Source organism: Polyodon spathula, chromosome 2, assembly GCF_017654505.1.
Source record: "Polyodon spathula isolate WHYD16114869_AA chromosome 2, ASM1765450v1, whole genome shotgun sequence".
NCBI lineage: Eukaryota > Metazoa > Chordata > Actinopteri > Acipenseriformes > Polyodontidae > Polyodon > Polyodon spathula.
Window position 1 is genome coordinate 79,112,947 of NC_054535.1, and position 27,451 is coordinate 79,140,397.

A 27,451-nucleotide genomic window follows, 5' to 3' on the forward strand; every position below is an offset into this window, starting at 1 on the left:
CACATTTAACATACAGTGCAACAATTAAACTGACATCCAAGTTATAAATAACTCATGAAGCAGTATACATAAATATAAGGCCCTTTGCAGTAGCAACCCATTTCTGTCTTTCGTGGAATAGATTTTGTGAGCTAGCTGCAATTCAATAATGGAGAGCTTCACAGTAGGGCAAATAACCTTAATTTGCATTTTTAACACAAAGGAATGAGGTGTTACAAATAGGTCCTAGCAGGCTTAGCAGGCACATCTAACGCTAAGAAGCTAATGATGGCCCCAGCACCACCTTTCTCAAGCAGGAGTCTTGTGGAATTTCAAATATTTCCTTGAAGGCAAATGAAAACTTCGAGGGATGAAATACAATAAGATAATGAACTATATATATATATAAATTATTAAGAACAAGGTAGACTGCTGCAGGCTGAATGATGGATGTAAATTAGATTCTAAAATGAAATTATCATTTCAGATGAGTCCTGAATTTGTATTGCCGTGGGCAAATTAGCTTCAGGAATTCACCTGGTCAGGAATAATAATAATAAAAAAAAGATTTCTGACACAATGAAATCCCTGCGGATATGCAGGATATGATCTGCAGAGTTGCCTTATCTCATTTCCATACAGCAGGTTCCAGTGTGTAGCAAATGTTGCTGCTAGGCTAGGGGGGAGTCAGACATAACATCAGATACTGAGGTGACTTGCCCAGAGGTCCTACAGTGGCTCAGCTGCTATATTAAACTGGGGTCTCTTGGCAGCTCACTTCTGTACAACAACAAAAAGGTAGGGAAAGAAAAAATACCTTGATTTTATTGATGTTGGACAGCATGTTCCCTGCAGTTCCAATGCAATGATACAGAGAAGTGACCTGCATTAAACTGGATTTTCTGCTCCCATCCTCTTAAGTGCTATACCACACTGAAATACCATTATATTCTCCATTAACTGCAGCCATCTAATACATGTGCTTCTCATTTCTGTTACATTAACTTTGGTATGTATCCTACCTTTTTTTTTTATTTTTACCACTTGCAATGTATATCTGATGATCCTGACCCCCAAAACTAAATAATCCAATTCATATGCACCACATAGAAGTGCCATATATGTAATATTATATTTAAATTCTTACATTTTTAAGCTTAAATATTTAACTAGAAAATCAAATCCACTCTTAGCTCTAGATTGCCACCTCTATTTGTTAGTGGAGTGGCGGTCTGGATTTGGGGGTGTTGTACAGGGATTGTTTCAAATGTGTAATGTTATTTTTGATATGCTAATGTAAAACCTTTAGCAGGAACAGATGGTTTATTCTTTTTTGCTAAAAAGGATTTTAGCTTAATCCTGATGTCACTGTTAAGGTGTCAGACTTGGATGAAAAACACACAAAGGTTATTAGCAAAAGCCTCAGTTGAGACATTTCCATTCCAAACCATGACAATCCTGAAACTGGAGCTTCTGAAATGAGAGCCTGCTAATTCATGTAAGCGCCCTTTTGCTCTGCATCCACGACTAGCTTTTAGTTGGCTTTCAGTCTTTTAGCAACACTCTTTTTTTCTATTCTAATTTTTCCTTTTCTTTTTACCTTTTTATCACATCATTGATTTTTGCCAGGGACATGTTGATCTGAACTAGTTCATCTGTTTGTTCCATGGATTGAACAAGCTTTAGTCTGCCATCATTTTGACTGGCTTTGTTCAGTTTCATAAATTGTAGCCATTAAAATATACATTTTTTCATCTACATTTTTAGATTCTTTTACCATAAGACCTCATGCATGGACTGGGAAAGGATTGTATGCTGGATATGCTTTTTTTTTTTATTCATGTTCAAACTGTAGCCATGTAAAGGCACTCTCCAATGTATTCATCTAGGCAGTATATCCTGTACAAACAAACATAGATTGGAAGCCAAATGTGGCTGTTTTTGCTGTCAATTGTGATATATTTTAACTGTAGAAACTGTAAATTGTAAGTCCTGTTGTTAATTGATACATACTGTGCATTGTAATTTATAACATTTTATAGTGCATTTTTCCAAAGTTACATCAATTGTTACATCAATATCAGACTAGCTTCTGTAAATCAGATAAAATCTTGTCATTAGTCAGACATCGATGATGACCTCCCAGTGTAGTGTGACAAGTGTTTACTCTCTCTCTCTCTCTCTCTCTCTCTCTCTCTCTCTCTCTCTCTCTCTCTCTCTCTCTATATATATATATATATATATATATATATATATATATATATATATATATATATATATATGTACTGATGCACAAAAGAAACGCAACACTCTAATGGATTGGTCTAATGAATTTAATCAAATATTTCTTCCAAATCACAGAAAATGTGAACAAAAATACCAATCAAAAAAGTCATGATAAGTTTTGTATATTCATAATTTTGTTTTTAGGGAAAAAGCTGCTAGTCGTTATGCATTGGAAACATTACAAAGTTAGTATCAGGTATGACCTACCTGAGCATTAACACAATCCTGGCAATGTTGATGCATAGACCTAATCAGCCTTTGGATAAACTGCTATGGGATGTTCTGCCACTCTTCCTGTGCAGCTGCAGGCAGCTGGCGAAGGTTGGCCTGTCGTGGTTGTCTTCTGTGGATAGCACTGATGATTTGGTCCTCCCCACATCATCACACTTCCACCACCACACCGGTTGGCTTGAACAACGCAACAGTTAGCATAGCGCTCATCACAACGTCTTCACACACATTGTCTTCCGTCAGGTCTGCCCTCCACCAATCCACCACTCAATTTCGTCTCTCAGCTGTCAACATATTACCCCTGAACGGCCTCCGAGCATGCAAATCATTTTCATGCAGACGGCGAGCTACAGTCACTCTGCTGATGAACGGGTTATTGCTTCCTGGAATTTCTCGTGCTGTAGCCACTGCGGTCTGAAAATGATTACACAGATGGATCAGTCGGATGTGATGGTCCTGGGCTGGTGTGGTGACCCTCCGCCTTCCAGGACATGGCCTGACCCTCACAGAGTCGGTTTCCTGGTTTCTCTAGACTAATCTGCTGATTGTTGAAGCAGAACATCTCATTCTCCGGGCAACTTCTCTCAGACAGGCCGCCTTCAGTCATGCCGGTAGCAACCAGGCGATCTTCATTACTCAAGCGGGGCATGGTCGTATCTTTCGCTTGCATTCATTAAAATCATGTCTTTTTGAATGGCTATTTATACAGATTCTTAATCAACTAATTTTGGCAATTTTAACTCAACTTAAATACCAAACACTGAGCACCTGGCGTTTTTATGAAATCACATGAGACTTGAGCTCAGTATTTTGTTATCCCAGGGAACAATACTACTCAAACAATCAACAAGAGCTATTGATGCGTTTTCATTGTGCATCAGTGTGTGTATATATATATATATATATATATATATATATATATATATATATATATATATATATATATATATATATATATATATATATATATGCGCACGCACACCTATTTCTATATTTATATAAGGACTCAAAAAGCTTAGGGTGAATATTTGAAGATGCACATCTCCACAGGGTTTTAAGGAGAAGTGGGTTTAACAAACCATACCAATGTGTCGGCAGTCATTCCCAGATACTCTGAGGCTGAACCCCTTCATTGCATTAGGTTAAAATACACACAGTACACACAATAAATCAGTATTAATGTCAGTATTGAGAAGCTGTATGACAGCTCATCTTGCACAGGTTCACTTCATGCTTGGTATTACGTATTTTATTGCATGGTAGATTTTCCTCAACTTTGACAAACTCAGACATTGACCAGTGGAACAAGGTCATTGAACAGCTGGGCACTCCGCTTCCAGAGTTCATGAAGAAACTGCAGCCGACAGTGCGCAACTATGTGGAGAATAGACCCAAGTACGCTGGACTCGCGTTCCCTAAGCTATTCCCAGACTGCCTCTTCCCGGCAGACTCTGAACACAATAAACTGAAAGGTAAGGGCCATTAACCTGTTTGGATGGCCATTTGCTAACTAGCTAGCAGTTCTATCTGGAGGGTGTATAACTACACTTAAATGGAGGACCATGCAGCCATCCAGTATTATTGTATAAATATATGTGTGAGATATTGGGTGGTGAGATAAGGTTTTAGGATTTTGAGAACATTTATTCCTGCAGTTTTATCCTCTTGTTTGGTTTATTTTGGTATCATTGCAAACAAGGTTTCGCTTGGTCACCCTTACTGCCCATATGTCAAGTGCCTTCCAATCATTAATCACAATAAGATTGAAATCTATATTACTTGTTGAAATACCTTTTCTTTTTATATCTGAAACTACTAGAGTCTGCCCTCTTGGGTCATTAAAATGTTCTTAAACCCACCTTAAAGGGAATTGTTACTTGGTATGAGTTGTTACCGTTTTAGGCTTCCCTAGAGCAAACTGTTGATCCATACATAATATGATCCTGTTGTTGGTGACTGTAACTCACAGTAATAAGTCCTGCATTCAGGCTAGAAACACTCTGCAGATAAAATGAACACTAACATTTTTGCCTATAGTTCTACATTTTATGATGTTTGGAGCAGTCACTTAAAAACATGGCTTCTCTTTCACTTACCATGTTACCTTCAATAACCATAAAGTGGCAATATATTGTTTCTGTACCAAGGGGCAATGGTAAAATAGCACTACAGTTGTCAGTATTTTATTTTCACATACCAGTGTATCACAATAGTTGCATGCTCAGTCACAAAGCTCTTTGTGATAGACCATCAGAACTCTTACAGAACACACAAACGGTTATTAATGAGGTAAGACATGGCAGATGAATAAAGCTTATTCAATACTCCTTCAAAGCTATTTCTCATAGAAAAAAAAGAATATTATTAAAACCTGGGGATAAATTCCACAGTGATAGTCAGTTCCAGTGTAGCTCCCAGCTGACTTTGATGAATGTGTGAATTAAGTGGAAATGAGTATAGACTAATGTTGAGCCATGCAGTTGCACAAATACATAAAAAAGGAAGCTAATATATAGGAGAGGATCGCAGGTTCGAATCCAGGCTATGTCATTGCCAACCGTGACCGGGGCGCTGCCCAGGTAGGGAGGGCTTAGGTCGGCACGGCAATTTACCATGCACCAGCGACCCCTGTAGCTGATAGGGTGCCTGCGGGTCAGCAGTGGAGTATTCACTTCTGTGTTGTCCTCCAGCACTATAGGTCTGGTGGCTTCGCTGTAGATCCGCAGTGCAAAAAATGACAGATTGGCAGTTACTTGTTTTAGAGGATGTGTTTCAGTCTCCCGAGTTTCCCGAGTCGGGTTGCAGCGGTGAACCGGGATAAAAAATAATAATTGGGTATTCCAAATTGGGGAGAAAACCGAGGTAAAAACCATTGGTAACATCTAAATTTATAAAAAAAAAAATAAAAGAAAGACTTTAAATGTTTAATGGCAAAATATATGGAAGATAATTCTGTTTTAAGTGTAATAGCTTCAAATGTAATTTAATTATTAAAATGCACCTAATGTGTTATGCTGTTTGCAGCTGAATGGTCCTGGGTTATGCTCTTCCGGTGTTAAGTTCTCTAAATTAGCTGGTGAATCCCTAGTGCCAGCTCTGAGCTGACTTCCTCACTCTGTTGAGCTCTGCCATCCAAGACAGCTCTCTCTGTCTTTATACATAGTATATGTAGGGTACACAGGTAAAATTGTCATGTGATGTGAATGGATTGAGAAAGGCTGTTCCATGCTGGCGTTTAGGATTTGCAAGACATTGCTCAAACCAAGCTCAAAGTCTGTCAGAGGCAGAGTTAAAGAAATGTGTGCAAGCCTGTATTGTTGCGAAAACATGTTTTTCTCCCATGACACTAATCGCTTTATTACGTTTTTAATTTGTGTTTTCAGCCAGCCAGGCCAGAGACCTTTTGTCAAAGATGCTTATTATTGATCCTGCTAAACGGATATCAGTTGATGAAGCCTTACAGCACCCTTACATTAATGTCTGGTATGATCCAGCTGAGGTGGAGGCGGTAAGTAAGATGATTCATAGCTGATTCACTGCAACCGATTCAGATGAATCTGCCTACCACATGATATCTTGTGATGCTAAATAAGGCATTTTCCTGTATGGTCATAAAACTATTGCTAGTGCCTAAAATTACAAATAGAGCTACAGCTATGACCAAATGTTTTGCATCACCTAGCATTTTAGGATTGAGGCATCATTTAATAAATAAATAAATAAATAAATATTTATTTTATTTAACATTATTTAATCAAAGAAACTTCAAAATGATATCGCAAAAGTCTACTGGAAGCCATAATAGTAGTACAATATTTTATGTTAGATTTCAAAATGTTACATTTTTAAATTTTTGTCAGTTTTCTGTTAAGTATATGGAAAACTACAAAGCAGTATGTAATTAAATATGTTAATACAACATTATTCAGCAGGTTCCATTTGACTTTATGAAGCAAGATTTGTTAACTCTATAGTGTGATGCACTGTACCACTATCTAGAAATGTCCTGTATAGCGATACAGTCATTTGGCCCCTTTATGCAGCTATTATGAATAAACACAGCTACAGAGACCCTAATACCCACAGTGGTTTGGTCTCTACCCTTTTCCACTGCACCAGAGGAAAGTGACCCAGCGACTTTATACTGTAGCTACCCTTTATTTTTTATGCAGAAAATGTGAACTGTTTATATTAGAAACACATATTAATCCGACAGTGTGTTGTGCACTTCATTGCGGTCTTACTACAGTATGTACCTACTAGATGCATGTTTGCGACCCTTTTACACATTTCAGGGCACTTTTTGCAAATTAACAGAATAAGACTCCTGATGCTAATGTAAGAACTGATTAGGTGTGCAAAGCCGTTATGTGTTCAATTAATGTTCATCGTCAGTCTTAAGCAAGGGAATCAGCAACTGGAAGGAGCGAGTGTGCAGCGGAAACACAGCAGATTACACACATACAAGCAGGGGAATCACAACAGATTACACACATACAAGCAGGGGAAAAACAACAGATTACACATATACAAGCAGGGGAAAAACAACAGATTATACACATACAAGCAGAGGAAACAACAGATTACACACATACAAGCAGAGGAAACAACAGATTACACACATACAATTACGTTGGATAAATCACCTCCAAACAATATGAGTTGTTACATGCAGTCACACACCAAGGTGAAACATTTTGAATAGTATTGGTGTACTAATAGAGATTTTGGACACGCTCTCCCTTCATCAGTGTGAGAATAAATGTAGAATGGGTATTAATGTTAACATGAAAGAGATAGCCACTAAGGGCTGTCACTTAATAAAAGTCTAGTAAACTTGTGGGGAATGATTAGAATGATTATATAACATGAAACACGAGTATCATTTAGAAAAACACATGTGAGGAAAGTATAGAAATAAGAGGAATGGTGCTTGAATTGATCTATAATTCACATACATTATTATGTAAAGAAGAATGCAAAATATTGTTGAAATTGTACAAAGAAAATACATTTGATCCAATTTCAGCAGCATGTGAAGCTTTATATATATATATATATATGGCACAATATGATTTATTTTTACATTGGTGAAGAAATGTGATCTAAGAGTATGAAATGCACTGTATATAACAATTGACAATTGTAATTTGTAGTATTGCCCATATTTTATTTATTTTTTTGTAAATACTTCAAATATGTGATCTTATTGGCTATCACTTGGCTGTGCTTTCTGTGAAGGAAATTCATATTTTAAACATCCCGACAATATTCATCATATCTACTGTTGTTTTTTTCCCCTTTTTATTGTTAATCTCACGGTGATGAAGGACGGAGATCTCGTCAAAATATCCGTGGTAAATAAATAATATATTACCTGAAGATACTGTTTAATTGTTAGCTTTGGAAACTTGTCACAAATACCACTTTTCTGAGTTAAAAAATAAAACAAGCCAAGTATGTTTGTGTGCATGTGTGTGCAGTTAGCAAGAGAAAGTGAACACAAGGCTGCTTAGTTTCATGTGTGATATACCTGACATTGCTGTATGTGTAATGTTCAATAGTTCTAATTGAAGATCACTACTAATATGCACAGCTTCATGTCATAAAATATACTTGCATTTATCAATCACATACACTAACTTGTACTGTAGGCATAATATTAATTTAAAGAGTAACTGCCTTCTAATTCTATTTTTGTATTTTATTTTTATGTCCCCTTGCCATTTTGTGTGACTGTAATCATTGTGAGCGGTTCCAATTGTAATGAGGATCTGCTGCTCTGTTCTAGTTGCCTGTCATAGATATATGTGACTTGAAGATACAGTAGAGCACTTGCCTTTTTCATCATCCTCATACTGCCACATAGCTCTATAGCACTGTGGCTAATAGGTGTGAAAAAAGATGTATCACAGACTAGGTTATGTGTAGACAGTCATGACTATGAACTTGAGGCATGACACCATGCCCTTGAGTTCCCGAAATGTTACCAAAAAGAGCACTTGAGTGCTTTTGTCCTTGTGTGGTTTATGACCCCACATGTGATGCAAATGTACCATATAATGTGCGTTAGAAATCAAGGTAAAAAGAAAAATATTCTTTTACTTTGAACGTATGTGAAATTTCACCCATTTTTTTTTTAAAGGGGTGAAATGTCAAATCATTTTCAGTAACTTAGATAAAAACAACTTATGTGAAATATCCACCAATCTATGGCCTTAGCTGTCATTTATAACATTGCGCAGCTTAATGTGGTGCAGGCTTAAACAGATATTTTGATTTTTTATTTAACCCGCAGGTTTCATTTGATTCTAGGTTTTATATTGTGTTTGATATTTTAAAGAGGAAGTAGTTTCAAGTTACATGTTCCTATTGCTTTGTTCACAGTCCCCGTAGTGATTTATGATATTTGCAACCATAGCAGTTACTTATGTGTTTGTTTGAACTCATTGATATGGTCTGTGCTGAGGGTCTTTGGCTATCAGAAGCTGACTTCTAGTTGCCAGCCGTAGACATATGTAATATAGTCTAGAGATCAACTGCCTTTATCTTAGTCAGCACCAGCAGCATCTTGTGGGCAGCTACTTTGGATCAAGTTTTCTTTTGTATTTATGGCAATACAAAGTACATGGTCAGCAGACTGTGCTGGCTGTTAAAGACTAGTGGCCTGTGTTTCTCGTGTCCATGGCTGGCAAACAGAACTGAAGTGCAGGTTTTGAACTAAGGTCAAAAAACCTAAGCTAGACTGAATGAAAATAAATAAATAAATAAATAGAAATACAAAACCATTCCCACGAAAATATTTGAGTAATTGCAAAAAGAACCATTTGCAAACATCATAGAAATACAGTCACAGTAAACAAAAAATAGATATATTTAAATATTTGACAGATTGTTCTGTAAAAATCAGGAATGAATATGGAAAATATGTGTCAGTTGGCTTTTAATCATGTTGACGTTTTGTTTATGCTCTCCAGCCTCCTCCGGAGATCTATGATAAGCAACTTGATGAAAGAGAACATACCATCGATGAATGGAAAGGTAATATACAAGTGTAGCCTCTTGCCTGATTATACTTTTTATTATCATTTCAAACTAATTTCATGCACAGGTTCTGTGTGAGATATTGCCATAGCTCTGTCTACATTAACATCCTATTCTATTTTCAAATGGCAAAAAAAAAACAACAACAACAAATACAACAATTTACATGTTAAAAATTATAACTGAAGACCCCCGGCATCAGATATAGTGTATCTGCATGTAAGTTAATAAAGACATTCAGTCATTCACATAGTGACGTACAATACTGATGCATGTCACTATGTGAATGTTATTCTTGGTTGGGTATATGTACAGTATTTTACAGAAAGATCTTCTTTTAATGGTCTGTGTCAGTGAATTGATTAATAAATGAAAGGCTTGATAGTTTTATGAATATGCCTAGAATGACGTCCCTGTTCTGGATGTTTAATAACAGAAAGATACCGCTTAGTTTGCTCTCCTTGTGGAGATAGTGGATACTGTAGGAACAGATCGACGGGAGGAAACAAAACTATCAAAAAATAAACAGCAAGCAATGAATAAAGTATAAATATAGCTCAAACAATGATGAATAAAAACTAATTTGAATGCATATATAATTTGAGAGATTAAGAATGCTAGTGATCCTTTACTAAGTGAATTTGATGCTACATATTAAGTGGTCTTTTTTATTCTCAGTAAAATAGTGGTATTAATTAAATGCATACAACTGCAAGCCCCTGTGTAATATTGTTCCTTCAAGTTCACAGCATGTGGTGAAAATTGCAGCTAGAGCACTACACTTGAACAGACATCATCCATTTCTTTCAGAACTAATCTACAAAGAAGTAATGAACTTCGAGGAGAAAACTAAAAATGGTGTTGTGAAGGGACAGCCATCTCCTTCAGGTACTCTCAGTACATAACCTAATCTTTCTGTAAGTGAATTTAAAAAGAATAAGTGGGCTCACTTTCAACAAAGTATTCATTGTGCTGATTTCATTTGTCCTCATTGATCACCTTGTTTTCTTAGTATAATTTAAAAAATTTACAATATATATATATATATATATAGTATATATATATATATGTGTGTGTGTGTGTGTGTGTGTGTGTGTATATATAGTAATCTGTTGAAGACGTTTTTAAATAATGTTATCAAAAAATTGACAAATTGGGAAAATACATATTTTTCTGTTTAAAAAAGGGTGCAGGCATGGGGAGATTCTTGTGGCAGGTCACTGTACATTGTGTTTCCACGTCTTTGTATGCATATGTCATATAGTAAGGATGGAGTCTATAGTTCATATTCTGTGAGGTTGACTATTCTTAATTATTAGTGGTGAAGATACAATATATGTACTTTTTTATAATATAGCTAAATGAAAACCTTTAACAAATTGGTAGTGGCTACTACATTGCCAGTGAATCAGAGCAGTGTTGCTGTATTATATGAAGCTCTTGCTGGCTGTCGGTAGTTTAAAGAGCAAGAGTTGATGAGGATGATGTTTATCACATTTACGATCTTTGCATGTCTTTGGAACTGTATAACTTAGATAAAGTTAACCTGGAACACACTTTATAGTTTCACAGTATTAGTTTTGATGCAGCTTTCTCTGAATGTGCTGAGAATGGGTTGAGAAATCTAAGAACAGCCTTATCATCAGCAGAATGTGAGACATACAGCGGTTAATAGGAATTCAGAATACGTGATAAAATATCAAAATGATTTAATTTACAATAATTTTGACAAAACAACACTGACAGAAAAAAAAAGTAAATGAAGAAAAAATCTCAGTATGGAAGTTTTGCTTTGAACTAGTATTCTGTTGTTTGGCAGCTTTTATTTTCAAGCACTAGAGGGCAGTAAAGTACTTCTCAGAGTAAGGCACGAGGAATAAAGTGCCATTTAATTTGGTATTTTGTTTAGTTATTAAGTCTAGAAATTGCAGTTATGTATGGGCTTAGTGGAATTTATTTATTTATTTATTTATTTTTATAATGACGCAAATACCCCCTTTGGCTGTTGTTCAGATTATCAGAGACATTTATTTGCTACAAGAGAACATCAATGGGGTAATAAATGTCACCTTTTGTCAATAGTCCATTGTAATGCATTTCACTTTTTAGCAGGTCAGTTATACATGTCAGCACAAAAACCTGTTTAAGATGTTCAGTATGATGAATTGAGTAAAACAGATGAATAAATTGAAAATAATAATAGCCACAGCTACTGTAGGTACTTTGGTTAACTCAGGCAATGCTGAATATCACAGTAGTTTAAAATGTTTATGAAAGTGTTCAATAATTGTTTTCTTTGTATGGTCTGCTTGTCTAAAATTGTAATACATGCAGGTTTATTTAGCATTTTGGTTACCAAATAAATCATACTTCACATCTCTTGAAGTAGATTCTATAAGTAGAGTCCATATTAAGTAAAATATGATCATTTAGAGGTGTTTTGTGGTATTTTTAGTACCATTTTATGATGCTTGTAAATGTTTAAAACATGAACTGCATATTACAGCACCTTTAAGAACCTATATTTGGTGTGGTTCAAATGTTAGTAGAACAGAATGAAGACACTAATGAGAATGTTGAGAATATATATGGATTTGTGGACTGGATCCCATATTACATGAGACCCGTGTTTTCATCGATAGCTGCACGACAGTGAGGCATGATGTGTAAAACTCAGCTGTGCAGTTCCAGTATAGCCCGATTACATCTCCGTTGCAGCAAAGAAGTCCTCAGATACTTTAGTGGTTGTTTAGTGATATATAATATAGGTCTCAAACCCAGTGCTAAGATTTACTCCAATTCGATCTTATCCCTATTACTATGTACAGGAAAACACTGAAGAAGCCCATTGTATTTAAAGCCATTGAAGAGGGACACCCAGATATTTACAAAAGTTTTATACACAATGATACATTCAGTGTTGTCAGCTTATGTGGTGCCAACCCAGGCTGCTTAAAGGGGGATCGAACACTGTTTAGATAATACAGTAGACATAGTTTCAGCAGTACAAGAGTAGTAAAACCCCTGAAACTGTGTGAGGATATGCAACTATGCCTGTGTTTATCTAGGTCTCAGGCAGACTTGGTGTACCAGACAGTGATTCACAGCATCTAAGTGATCGTGTGGCCCTGAAGTCTGATAAAATCAAGGCTCTGTTGTAAATTCTAATTCAGCCCTCTTGTTTTATAGGGGTCAGTCACATTTCTATTGCTGTTCTTTAACTAGCGCTGTTCTCCACAGACAGCTAGCAGATCAATGTGAGATTTATGGTAGGGACTCTTAGCAACTGAATTCATTTTCTCAAAGGAGTGCAACAACATGTATTATTTCCATGGGTCAGAACTGAAAATCGAACATTCTCCACGGCGAGAGCAGTTTCCATTCAAGCTATTGGCTTATAATTATAAAGAAGGCTTTTGTTACTGGTTCCAGGTAATACACAATCATAATAACATGTTCATCACTCAGTACATTTCCCCTCTTGGTCAAAAAGTTTTGCAATTCAAATCCTGCCTGGAGATAACCATGGCATTTTTCATCTGTCACCCTCCCCAATCGTGAAGTGTATCCGCACTCTACTGTTGCAGGGTCCATTCTTAATGAGCACAGTTGTTTGCTTTACGGGTATTCAGCATCCAGACTCTTGATGTAACGAGGGAGAGTGATGAGTCGGGTGCTCTGGCTTATCTCCCCAGTAAGCTTCACATCCTTATTTCATTTGTTTTGCAATTGTTATTCATGCAGTATTGAGATGGCTGTTCACTCCTAAGGGAAGTGTTCTTATTGCACAGATCATATTGTAATTTAAGGTTTCATTTAAGGTTAGAAACAGCACCTCCTTATGGGACACATTTAAACCATTGTTCATTTTAATTACTATGATTACTGTAACTTTCTCCTTAAATAATATGCAACAGCAGTAGTAGGATTGCCAGAATACTTGTGGTGGTAGTGTGCCTTATACAAGTGACAGAAAAAGAACCATTTTACCCCACTCCCGCTAAATATCACAGGTATAGGTCTAATGCATTCTATCATAATAGTTCCTGTTCAAGTACTGATTATCAGCTTACACCAATTCATTCATCAATGAATAATGAAATGTTTAGATAAGCTAACTGGCAGCAAAATAGTTTTTGTCATGTGGAGGAGACTTTTTTTTAGCATAATGTGCGAACAGTGCATATTTCACTCCTAACATGAGCCAGCCAAAGCTATTCCCCACAAAATGGGTGCCCTTAGGGGAAAAGAGCTGTGCTGTGAAAGACATGAAGGCTGCCTTCCATAGCTCGTTTTCATTTCAATTAAGGTCTATGAGAGGAGTTATTTTTCATAGCCTGTTTTTTTTTTTTTTTTTTTTTTTTTTTTTTTTTTTTCCAGCTCCAGCTGGAGAGCAAGGCATCCCGACCGAAGGTGTAATGACCCATTGTCGCTAACCTATAATTGATCTTTGTAATTTATTAGCGAAGTCACTGTCCCATCTACAAGTCACTATGTTTAGTTTCGAGATTAAGGTCTTGTTCGGAAAAGGGACGCCCTGCTTTTTAATATAACCCCCCCCCCCCCCCCCCCCCCCCCAAGATTTATAGCCTTGTCATCTATGAACTTTGAAATTAAGCTATTTTGAGAAACTGGTAATTTAAAAGGTTTTAGCTTGAATATATAATTAAGGAATTCTTTTATTCTAAAAATTGTATTCATCAAAAAACCAAGATGAATAAGATATTGTAGCGATCCTGCGATATGCTCTGTTTACTGCATTGAGCAGTGCCGTTCAGACCGCCGCTCCTGATTGGCTGGGTTATACAATGTTCATTGGTTGTAAAGGGCAGGGACAGAGCCAATAGGTTTGTCACGCTTGACCGGCTCATTCGGGTAAAGGGGCGGGGCTGAAGGTATAAAAGAAGGCAGGCCCCGCCAATTGGGGCTGTGTGTTGGCAATTGTTTGTATGAAGTAGGACTGTAGTTAGGCCTCCAAATAGGAATTGATTAAGTGGGCACACAAAATATAATTGTTCAAGTAATTAGCGATGATTGTACCGCCCACATAGATTTTCGCTCCCACCCCTGAGACATGATTATTTTAATATCATTGCTGTTCAGTAAAAGCTTGTGCACGACAATTGAGTGCCAGGAATAATTAACTGTAATATAGCTTTGCGCGTGGTACTGCAGGAGTACCGGCATAAAAATCTTTTATCTAGAGATGCAGAACCGGTTCCTTTGAAACTGGGTACCCAGTTCCTGCTTTGGAACCGACGAACCGGATACAAATATCAAGGGTCTGGTTCCAGTGAGTACTATTATGTTTTTAATAAAACCGATTATTAAAAAACATCAAACAATTAATTATCAAAGACTTTTAATTTTTGTCAAAAAGACATTTGATAACGATAATGGACACGTTTATACTTTAAAAAAAACAGAAAAACACGCACTTAGCTAGACTATACATTTGCGCTTTGTTGTCCTTGTTTTGCACTACTGTCTAAATGCGGCTGTGATGAGTTTAGTTTGACTTATTTTTTGCTCTGTGATTGTTGTGGTCTTTCCAATGGTTTTTATGCTGACGTAGAACTGTAGCACTAGTGCTTGTTTATATGTATAAGATGCCAACTTTTTGTTTACATCGAATATACAAAGGGGCGTACTTACAAAGCATTTGCAAAACTGATTCGCTGGTAGGATAGGACCAGCAAATCAGATGCTAGTTAACACAGGCAGGAAAAGAAGAGCACGCCCACTGCTTCGCTGGTAGAAATACTGTAAATAGCAAGGCAGGGCGCGTTCAGTGCAGTTTCGGTGATAAACTTAAATAATGTTATTAACTATGCACATTACAAAAAAATGTATTATTTAATTGATTGTCCAGCATTTATATCAATGTATATAATGAGGAATGGAATCAATTGAAAATGCATTGCATTTTTATTAGATGTTGACATTTTAATTTCACAAGATGCAGTAAGTTAAGTAATACTATTTAAGGAGATTACATTGTGAATAATTACACATCGAGACAGTGGCTGATTAAATATGAGCTGGGGGTTTTTTTGTTTGTTTTTGGTTTCACAAACAGCAAACTACATTCCTGCCTTCACTAAAAAAAAGTGAATAAAAAAATCTGGCTTTTGTAAAATAAATAAATATTTTTGCTAATAGAAGTTTCATATTTGACTCTTCTTTTTTTAAAGGCTTACCCATGCCTCCATCCTTAACTTGCATTCATGTTTAACACCCTTAGTTGTAAAGACTTTGAGTTTGATATTTACATACTGTATAACACCGAGGACTTCCCCCTAGTTTTAATCCCATTGCTGTTGATTTTCGTAGCACAGGTGCAGCCGTGAACAGCAGTGAAAGCCTCCCTCCGTCCTCTTCTGTCAACGACATCTCCTCCATGTCCACTGACCAGACCCTGGCGTCTGACACTGACAGCAGCCTGGAAACTTCTGCAGGACCCCTCGGTTGTTGCAGGTGACTAGCCGCCTGCCTGCGTAACCCAATGTTCTTCAGAAGGTGAAATGCTACAATAAGAAAAAATAAATCGGCCTTCGTCTTCATTATGAAATTACGACTGAAAATTACTTCAAGCTGAAATTGCTTTGCTTATATCTTCCTTCATATGGCATAAAAAAGCTTAGGCAGGCATCTTTCTGTAAAGTGTAAGTTATTGGCTGATTCTTGATACCCTGCAAGCTGCTCCACTAATACTGATATGACAAGGTGAGCAGTATCTTTTTAGTGATTCTTAAAACATCTCTACCGATGCTACCGGACCATGTATTTTATTTAAATTGCACGTGTGACTGCAACCAATAATGAACTGACCCTACAAGGATTGACAGATTCATGTAAGTGATTAGGGTGGGGAAGCCTTATCCAGAATCCCTATGTATATATGTAATTCTGTACAGCTGATAGGTAGAGAATCTGTGGGTCTATTGGCCAGTAAAGTAAATAACGCACACCTTGCCATATCATGGCTTCAGCCTTAGTTGCTCTTGCCTGTAGTTCTGCATGATCAAAGAGTTAATTCTATGATAAATGAACAATACAGATTATGTTCATAACCCTAATGAGAATGACCTGGTCGAGAACACCAGCGTTGCACCTGAGCTGCAGAGGCCAAAGCTGAATTACTGTCATATAAAGAGCTCAACCTTATTTTCCTAGTACCATCACTGTCACACCATTTTGCATGTCATGAGGTACCTTCTTATAATTGGAGATCGAGAAACGAGCAACTGTGGCCTTACATTAGAAGTGGTGAGAATACAGAGCCTTATAATGAAAGCAGAGTTAATATATTTATCTCATTACAGTTTGAGTCTGGCTGTGCAATGCTGCTGATGCTGGAAAATGCAGACTGGTGTCCTTTTCATGCATACTTTCACTGATAGCTCATTATCCTGGAACGGGAAATGAAAAATACAGCCAATTGCCTAAAAACATCAAACTGGAATGCATGAACTCTTTTTACAGTGATCTCAAATTTGGCAAGTGCCTTTAAATATAGAATTATTTCCAACCCAGTGGAAGAGGAAAAGTTTAAACAAACCCAACTCCCACACATTAAAAACATTGATTAATCAGCAAAGTGCAATTGCTTCAAAGAGCTTTAATCTGCTGTTTTTCTCATAATTGTCCTTTGTAAGCACTGCACCCCTGTTCACGGAGGCAGTCCCTGCTGGGAGAGGCCGAGACTCAGTGCAGCCGCTTGGTTTTACTTAGCCAGTACCTGCCAGTTCTCAGTCACAGGACAAGACTTGGTTCAGTGATGCAGAGGCTCGAGGTTTTTCCCTGTCCTTGTAGGAACTGCTCCCTGCAGGTGTAGTTAAGTGGCCCCTCTCCTCCCTGCACTGCCAAACAAACCTAACCCACACTGCTGGGGTGTGACCGCTTGACTTTCGATCATGTAACTTTCAGAAGCCATCCCAGATTCCTAGGTTATTCATTGCATAATCTACAACATTATTCAAGAACAATAGAAGTAGATGCTTGGCAGTTATGTTAACATATTAAAGCTAAATATTAATTGTTTTAAATATTACAATTAAATATACACTAGTCAAAAAAAATTGTTTGGGGTTGTAATGAAACAATCGTTGGGACCGATTTTGACAAGCTTGGGAACTGGATAACTGCTGTGTAATGTAGCTAAAATATTTTTTATTAGTGTATGTGGCAGACAGGTTGACAATGCTGTTGAACTCTTACAGATCAAAAAACTAAATTAGGGGTTGAGAAATTCAGAATCAGTCAAATCAGACAGGGGTTAATGCTTGGTTTATTGATTAATTTTTTGAAGATACATTGAGGTTACATTTTTTTAATGTACTGTTTTGCATGATTGTTGTTTCTGTTCAAATGAACAAGACTATTTAATGTCTGACATGCATAAGGTCTTATTTACCTTTCTTATGATGGCATGAATTATTTGAAAATCACATCCATCCTGAGGTGTAAAGCTTAATATTGAGTATATATCGGTATATCAATATGGTATATAAATATCTATTATATATCTATTGGTACATTGGAATTAGACATTCAAGTATGAGTATTTCATCAAAATGCAGCAGACCTCTCCACTTAAGTGTATGTCTATTGCAAGCATAGTGAAGTTCATTTTCCAGATCAGTAGTAATGTGTGCACTGCAGCAGCATGTTTTGTAAATTAATCACAGTCATTTCTAATTGTTTTAACTGAGGTCAAGCTGAAAGTTCATATATTGGTTGGATGAATCTGAATTTCAAAAGATACTCAAAGTAAGATAGTAAAGATGATGCAACTACGTTGTCCATTGTAAGTCAGTTCAAAAGTCTTGTTCCACAGAACATCAGATCCACCGTTCCTGTCAGCACCTGCTTTTAGCTAGTGTGTGTAGTTATGCTGCATAGATGCATTTCTTGCCCAGAGACACAGACTTCCAATTTAAACTGAAAATTGAAGTCTGTCATTAGTAAAACATCACACAATAATCTCCTGTTGCTCTTTGGAATAAGACACCACTGTGTGCAGTTCAGCTGGTAATAAGGATAAAGGTATTGGTAACATACCCCAGCTCTACATGTTGTATACATTGTTTGTAATGCCTGCTTACCATTTCACTGAGAAATGCTCACTGGGTTTCAACACTCAGGTGTTAGAGTTGAGTGTTTCTCCATCAACTGAAAGGGTATTTTTTGTAGAGTTTAACACTGTATGCACTCCAGGGATCACCATACTTTGAAACCTAGCAATCAATTTTGCATGCACAGTATTCCCAAGTCATGATTGTAGATAGTACTTCCCTAGTTACTGAATATACTGGCCCTATATATGCATTTCAATAATATGTACCTTCTTATACCCTTTGCCAAACAAAACTAATATAAAGATATACATTATGTCAATGTATGATTTGTAGGAAACAAGAACATATAAAGGGTCACTCAGAAGTTTATGGAGCTGTCAGGCCATTTCGTTTGGATGGAAAGGGATTTTAAACTGTTGTGTTTATTCCAAGGTGCTGCGTTTTGTACCTGTTAATCATTCAGGACTGATCATATCTCAGACCCCTAAAGTCATTAAACCAAACTGTAAACTATATTACAGATGGACATGTTGGTACGAATGTCATTGTTGACTAGATGTGCTGTAATAAGTTTTGTATTGGAACTTTAAAAGTCAAGTTCCTGTTCATGCTGCCTTAGAAAATGTCAGAATCACATTTTTATTTTACCTTATTTTGGAAATCTACACTAAAACAAAACCTGGAGCATACAGGGTCCATATTTCATAACAGTATCACTGCAAGGTTTCAACTTTTTTGATACAAAAAAATGCATTGAAGTTCTTTTTGAAAATAGTAGGTCCTTTCAGATCACCTGTAACAAGTATAATACTCTAGGTATGCTTGGGGCTGGGGTTATCATAGGCGCCCCATCCATATTACTTCAAAACTCATCAGCTGAAGCAATCCTACCTGTCAAACAGAAACAGCATTTCTACCTTGGTGCAAGAGATTTCCATTGATAATATGATTGCTTTCATTGTTTGTTTTTTTTTACCTAAACCCCTTTTGAAAGTTCTGTCTCACTACAGACTTTTTAAAACAAAACCAAGCTTACCTATTCATACAAACATACATAAAATATTACACCTCATTGCAGATTATTATGTTTGATGAGTCCATTAGAGAAAAAAGATTTGTCAGGAATGACCGAGTACTACTGCTTGCATAATTGTATGATGTATATTATAAAAATCATGTTTTCTCGTAAGTTTACTACCTGTCCTGTTTTAAATTTAAACTAAAAGTTTTTTTTTAATTCAACACATTTCATGTTAAGGGGCTGTATGTTTAGTAATCAGCCATCAATACTGGTAGTGCTATCAATGGACTTGTTTTAAAAGTCAGTGGACATGTTTTTCTCATTAAAATACAATGCAATAAACAATTCACTCCAATAGGGGCAAGGGCAAGGGTGGCTGCTGTTACTATAGATACAATTAAATGTTTAGAAATTTGTGTCATGTCTAATTCAAAAGACAAATACAAAATCAGGTGGTGTTTCTTTTTTTCTCTCTACTGTTTGTGAACCATTTTGTTAAGATGTAAGATTGAATTTCTGTATCAGGTTCCTACAGCAGTGCTTTGTAAGTATGCCTGTTTTTCAATCTCCAGCTTCAGGATAGGTCTGAATTAAAATAATAATAATAATAATAATAATAATAATAATAATAATAATAATAATAATAATAATAATAATAATAATAATAACAACTGATCAGGCACTCAACATTTTAAAGGTACCATGTATGTAAAAATAAATATATGTATGTGACTGAAAATAAAGGAAAACTCTGAAATTGGAACAGATGTGTTTTTGTTTTTTTAAGGTACGAATTATATTGGATTTTTTATTTTTTTGTAAAACCATGTGTTGAGACATGAGTTTGGATCAAAGAGTAGACTGAGATCTGATGACGGACAGGTAGCTCCTATTTGCCACCTGGCTGTCTTTGACTTTCTTTGATTGCGCTTTCATAAGAACATAAGAACATAAGAAAGTTTACAAACGAGAGGAGGCCATTCGGCCCATCTTGCTCGTTTGGTTGTTAGTAGCTTATTGATCCCCAAATCTCATCAAGCAGCTTCTTGAAGGATCCCAGGGTGTCAGCTTCAACAACATTACTGGGGAGTTGATTCCAGACCCTCACAATTCTCATGCATTATTGTCACTGGTTGTGCTGATTGATTTATCATTACAAACAGCTTCTTGATAATTGGATAGCGGCACTTGTAGTGGAATGGTTGTTTGAACGCAGAAAAGATTATTATTAATCTACTATTTAATTTTAGCTATCGTTAAACGTTTTTAATACAAGGTGCAGTCAGACCCCCAAATTTACAACACCTTTGATGACATCTCTCAACCGGTATTTTATATCTTGTTTGTTGGAATTTGGTTTATCATGACAAACCAGCTTATTGTCAGATGCACAGAGGCTCCCAGTGTGCAAAGGTTGTTTGATTACTATTACTATCAATTTACTTTACAGTGTTAGTGGTTTAGCTATTAAGTTCTTAATACATGGTCACCACTAAATGCTGGATTCCATTTTGGCATTCCAAATCTGTCCCTTTATAAACTTGTGGAAGAAAATCTACAGTATGTAATATAAAGACAAAGGAAGCAAAGGTAATGCATCTATTATATTTTATAAAATATTTACATTTTTCTTTTTTTTTGGTCATGGACAAGCCTGATGGCACATAACGCATAGCCACAATTATTATTACCACTTTTTCTTCTGAATAAAATACTTACAAAAAAGGCTGACAGTACCACAATGCAAATAATAATAATAATAATAATAATAATAATAATAATAATAATAATAATAATTAATGTTAAGTGCAAGGAAAATCCTTGATGTAAAGCTTAAATGCAACACAACAATATGGATTATCAGTTTAACCACAACACTTGCATTAAAATATTCCTTATACCAGATGCATCATTTTTTATTGACATAGTTCTTTTTTTTTAAATCTATATGCACAACCAGCTATAACATTTAACAGTAACATAGAAGGACTTTATAGATTATATATTTGGTAAGTACACAATAAAAATACTGCCAAGAAATGCACCTTAGTTTTCTTTCTAGGTTCATGACATTGAGTGCTAGCCTCAGGTGACCAGCCACCTGATACCCCACCCACAGAGCAACAGTCTTATCTGAAGGCCCCTGGCCCTGTATTGTCCGTGGTTCACTGGATCCATATAGTATTGCCTCTCTCAGGCCTCCGAGGCTCCACTGTCAGTTCCCCAAACGTGGAAAAAAACTGCTCCATTTCCTTTTGCAGCATTTCATTTCTCTTTTCGGCATCTTCCTTGGCCCGTTCAGCATTCCTCATTTTTATTTCTACCATTGTGTACTTCTTCCTCTCCTGATCCAGTTCATCGTGTAGCGACACCATTTCTGTTTCAAGTTCAAAGTTCCTCTGTTCCAGGCTATGGAAAAACAAAGAACATTAATTACTACTCAACAAAATCGCATGTCTTAGCACTGTCTTTTGACTTTACAAATGTGAAAAAGTTGACAGGCATTACCAGATGGCTTATCATTGAAATAATAAAGAGCAATTTAAAAATTCAAATAAAAAGTCTACAACATCAATGTGAGATCAAATCTGGAAGTGTGGCTGAAATGTATAGTAATGAAAAACAATCCTTTTATAGTAGATATTCTCTTTGAGGAAAGATTCAGGGAGACATTTTCTTGGATCAAGGATATTAAATTAGACATGCCTTGTCAGTCAAGACTAAAAACAAACTTGTTCCTACAGTGGAATTAGTAAACCTGTCATTTAGAGGTGTATGAACATTTAAATCATAAGGAGGTATTCACAAGTGCTGATCCTGGAATTTCTGACAGCCACCCTGCAGCTATACGATCTTTGATTCGGATCTTGTCTCAGATGCTACAGAAGGACGATAATTAGGAGCGAGGCCTCCAAGAAACATCAGGCAGTAGTGTGTGGAGCTTGGTGGGGATAATGCACCCCTTTAGGGCAGAATAATGCTCTTGCATTCTGTTACGAATATATTTCAGTTTATGCCTACCACTGTAACTGGTAGCGGCTAGAGAGTTCACAGGTTTCATTGGTTCAGCTGTCATTACACAATTACTTTGTGTATATGCAATGGATTACAATGGAGTACAGAAGTAAGATACAGTGCAGTTCAAGGTCTTTTTGATATTACTATCCTGGCAATGATATTTTTAAAAAGAAGAGTTGAGTTGCTATTGAGAATCACGGTATTACAGGGCACAATTTTAAACATCAATTGCAAGCAACCAGTTACATGAATTACAATGTAACTATACTATGATTTATTTTGTTCAAGTGAAGTAAAACCTTTCATTGGCTAGGTCGCTTTAATAAAGAATTCACATCAAACATTTATTTCATGTTCATACATTGTCATTGTAAAACATTATTAAGGGAATCCGGGTTAGTAAATTAAAGATATATGTAGCATTTTCAAACATCATACCTCTTTATTCTTGACTCAAACTCTGTCTTTTGCTTTGCCATTTCCTGCTTTAAGCTGGCTACGAGACTATGCAGGGCACTGTGGTTGCTGGTCGTGTTCACTACAAACGTTTCACTGTTGTCACTGCTGCTTGTGGCCCGACTGCTGCGGCCTCCTCCACTCTGCCGGTCAAACTTGGCATCAAATTCAACACGCTGAGAAAGGTCATCTTGTGAAGGTCCATCTAACATTGGATCCTCGTAATTCCTACCAAAGAAGTCCTGCTCAGGGCAGGTGGTCGTGGAAGATCGACAGGAGTTGGAGTTGTCCGGTAATGAGATTTCGCAAGATGAGGTGGACCACGTGGCACTGTCCACACTCTGCTTGTCCTCACAGTTCACCACGGAGGACTGCTGCTGAACATTGTCGTAGGTGGACAGTCTGTTCTGCTGCGTTGACGGCTCATTAACAGAGTCCTTTTGTTTATTGTCCCTCATTGTGACACAGCCATTGGGCATCCATATACCATTACGACCATTTAGGGTGCTGCTCATTACATCAGTGCTCGAAAGGCCCATTCTCACTCCTCCGTTTGGCACACTGCTGGTGCCCATTTTAGTCCCTGAGCCTTTCAATGACAGTGTCCTCCTGGCCTGCAGGCAGTTAGGCAGTGTCTGACTCTTCTCCTGCACCTCTGCCGAGCTGCTGAAGGACCCATTGGTCACTATACCACTGCCTTTGTTAAAGGCTGGATTCTTCTTTACCATGAGAGGGGGGCTTCTTGTTATATCAAATTTTCCTGTCAGGCTGTTCCGTGGGCTGCCTAACCTGTTGCCACCCAGGGAGGTTGGGGAACTGTTGTCTGCACTGTTTCTTTGTGGAGATTCAGGTTTCTCCCAAGAGCATTGCCCGGCAGAGTTCTCCTTTGTGTTGTTGTTCTCTTTGTTCTGAAGCTGGCCAGTCGATAGTTTGGTTTGGGTTGCATTGTTGTTGTTGCAGACCTCTACTGCAGTTTGATTCTCCTCTTCTTTGGGGAACACCTGGTCATGCTTTCCGATCAGTACAGACATTAGCTGCTGCACCAGCACTGTACCTGCAACAGAATCAGTGTTAGCTCTGGAATGTTTACCTTGAAAACATGTTTTATGAATGTAATTATATTATATCCCACAAAGTTAAAAGAGGACTGCAGATACCAATGAAGAGGACTACAGTACCAATGAAGAGAAGTGAGTTGAAGGATCATATTGTACATTTAAATACTGGTGTATTATAAATTAGCAATAACCACTTATGGGGTAGATGTACTAAGATAGGCCAGTCGCAACAAAAAACATACCGTAATTTGTATTTTCGTTACGATAATTCGTAAAGTGTGCATATTTTCGTATGTACTAAGAAAAAATATGTTCATGAAGAGCCACAATATACTCATTTAAATATTATTTGTGTCATCTTAGCGAGATCCCTAGCGAGAGTTGTGTGATATTGTTTCAAATAAAACAGCAGCAGCTGAGTTGTGGTTTGCTGCAGCAGAGGGTGCCCGAAGGATAACGTGTATACATGCAAGGGTGCAAGAATCAAAATACTGTAACATTGTTTTTGTTAAATGTAAAGATCTGTACAATGCATTCTGTTCAGTCTTCATTTTACCCTTTTTAATACTGTTATATATATAACAAATGAAAGGCAGTTTAATCCCATCAGATTCTACAGTGAGGCTCCAACCTTCACCACCAAAAGGCTTTTCATAATCATACAGTAGCCCCTTGCTAAACTGGACATGTTTGTCTGACATAAGGAGGTGTCAGATTTAAAAACAATACTATACAATTGCACACACATACATTTACAGTTCTCAAAGTATTTTAAATATAAATCATTGTGCTTAAATAACACTAATGTGTTTTGCGTACGCTACACATTACATTATGTAAAATTATAAATCTGTACAGTAGGCCTATACAGTATACAGTACAGCAGTAAAATCAAATGAATACCTAGAGCACTTACTTTAGCCTGCTGATAACACAAAATAAATCATGCTGCTGCTGCATTGTACACGTTGATGTACGATGCGAATAAAAGATTATTTTAAATTGAAACTAAATGATTTTAGGTTGTTTTTTTTTTTTTTTTTTTTAGTTTTATTGTAATATTATATAAAAAATCGCCGGATGAATATTAGTAGCCTAGATAATTAACACACAATAAATCATGGTCCTATATAGATACTCAGAATGAGCTGGAGGGGTTAGTGGCACATGAGTGCAGTATATTGCTTCCAACACGCTGGGAAAACCAGAAATGTCAAAGAAATTTGTTTTCAAGGCTTGTAAGTACACCCTGACTTTAATGAAAATTAGGTACTTGGATGCTCGTCTCAAAAATACATTGAGCACAACAGGCAACAAACGAGAAAAAGTGAACTGGGAAATGCCATCAAAAATAGCAACCGTTTAAAACGTGCTTTCAAAAGTTCTTACACATTGATGCAATTGTGTCTCAATTGCCCGCAGCTTTCGTACATCGCACTATAATATTTTTGATCCCTCATTTGCATCTCCTCCCTGTTTTTTGTGAATTTCTGCAGGAACGCCCAGAATTACATATTCATTTAAGGCTAAAGTGCGGCTGCAAAGCATTTGTTAAAATGATGCTAACAGCGTTGCATTTGTTTAGTACATTTCACACTACACTTCCAGCTGGTTTGCATGTGGTTTGCAACGACTGCGACAGACGCAACACTTTAGAACATCTACGATGAACTGTTATTGCTTTCATATTCAATATAATGTATTTATAATAATATTTACTAATAATACTAATACAATGTTCTAAATAAATTTTCAAAATCCAGAACATTTCAATAGGGTTAATAACCCTTTTTTTTTGTTTACATACTTAGTTTATAGCTAATGGGAGTTCACAAACAGAATTCATTAGAAATCATTTATTTGCTGCGTAAAGTCTACTTAGCCACCACCATTATTGTATGCTATATTTAGAAGCCCCATTAATGTCCTTAGCATGATATATTTACATTGGACAGCTCCTTGTTTGCATTTCAATCTATTGGTCTGAATGTCACTATAAACCATGAAAGCGGGTCTTGAATAGAACCATTTGATATGCTCATTGTTAGCTTTCTGCTAATGAACACAATCACTAAGATAAATGTATGAGCTGTGGAATTATCAATGAGAGTGTTGTGGTCTCCAGTAGCAACAATCTTCCTATAGAACCAAAAGATCACATGCTGGAATCGAGGACATTAAGACAACCAGGACATTCTTTATTTACTCAAGCACAGAGGTGTTTTTCTGGTAAAGGTCCGATGAGACACGACATTTGTTAAAACAACTGACAATTCTCGTTTGCCAAAAGTCAAGCCACATCTGTTGTGGACTTCTATTGGCATTCGACAGCTTGTGTTCAGCATTGGTCCCTCAGTACTTTTAATGCTGGCCAATCACACTTATAGTTATACATATCATATGTGCTAATTTGTATAGTCTAATCTGAACAGGCTAATCTGTACACAGAGGCTATGGTCCTGTAAAGAGATCTGCAGTACAGATAAATGAAATACCTTCCATGATTGTCATAGGGTCCTCCATTTTAGGACGCAGAATGTTTGGACCAAAGACAGTGGCCAGGTTCTGAACACTCATCTTGTTAACACCTGAATAGGACTGGACCTCATCCAGGAATCTACAGGGAAAAGACAGACAGACGCAACACATTACATACAGGGTATGTAGACCAGAAGAGGGTTCTGTGTATCAAGATATGTGTAACGATTACATCTTGAAAATCTAAATGGCTTCTTTGTGTTCAGTATAGTCTAACAGCCAGTAGTGCCTTGTTATTCTGAAAGTACCTCCTCGTTATTTTTTTTTCTAAAATCTAAATCTGGACATGCGTAAATCTATTATTATTTTCTAGGGTAAGCCAACTTGAGCTTACAAATATAAAAAAGATGCAATCTAACAAGAAGAGTGTTGTTTTTAGATTAGAACACAACAAACCTGCCATTTAAAAACACCATCAAATACTGTTGGTTGCTTCTGTTTAGCTATTGGATTCAAACTGCTTCCATCACAATTTTGGAGATGATGATTATTATTATTATTATTATTAACAACAACAATAATAATAATAATAATAATAATAATAATAATAATAATAATAATAATTAATGAATAATGTATACCCAGCTGTGTAATTCTAGCAAGGGTTTTCTGGTGACATATAATCCACAAGATGCTGTCATCAGAAACCAGAGATAGAATTACAGCCTTATATGTACAGTTTGGTGTATATTATACTATTTGTTATAATGCATGGTGACATAACAGACAGAAACTGCATA

At 36.6% G+C, this 27,451-nt stretch overlaps 2 protein-coding genes across 13 annotated transcripts in view; one reads left to right on the top strand and one right to left on the bottom strand.

The window, feature by feature from the left end:
• LOC121301569 (mitogen-activated protein kinase 10) overlaps nt 1–20,336 on the top strand; it is a 73,749-nt gene extending 53,413 nt beyond the window's left edge. For 2 of the 9 annotated variants that reach the window (XM_041231104.1, XM_041231113.1), the window contains exons 9-14: nt 3,786–3,968; nt 5,880–6,004; nt 7,827–7,853; nt 9,474–9,537; nt 10,351–10,428; nt 15,879–20,334. In XM_041231104.1, the coding sequence (XP_041087038.1) occupies nt 3,786–3,968; nt 5,880–6,004; nt 7,827–7,853; nt 9,474–9,537; nt 10,351–10,428; nt 15,879–16,021 (620 nt within the window). In that variant the 3' untranslated portion in view covers nt 16,022–20,334. Of the gene's footprint in view, nt 1–3,785; nt 3,969–5,879; nt 6,005–7,826; nt 7,854–9,473; nt 9,538–10,350; nt 10,458–15,873 lie in introns of all 9 variants that reach the window. The other 7 variants (XM_041231080.1, XM_041231071.1, XM_041231122.1 and 4 more) reach the window with 7 other exon arrangements.
• An 896-nt stretch (nt 20,337–21,232) lies between these two features.
• LOC121301606 (rho GTPase-activating protein 24-like) overlaps nt 21,233–27,451 on the bottom strand; it is a 137,943-nt gene continuing 131,724 nt past the window's right edge. For all 4 annotated transcript variants that reach the window (XM_041231170.1, XM_041231161.1, XM_041231153.1 and 1 more), the window contains 3 exons: nt 26,669–26,790; nt 23,098–24,169; nt 21,233–22,050 (listed from right to left, as the gene is read on the bottom strand). In XM_041231170.1, coding sequence (XP_041087104.1) covers nt 21,807–22,050; nt 23,098–24,169; nt 26,669–26,790 — 1,438 coding nt within the window. In that variant the 3' untranslated portion in view covers nt 21,233–21,806. The remainder of the gene's footprint in view (nt 22,051–23,097; nt 24,170–26,668; nt 26,791–27,451) is intronic.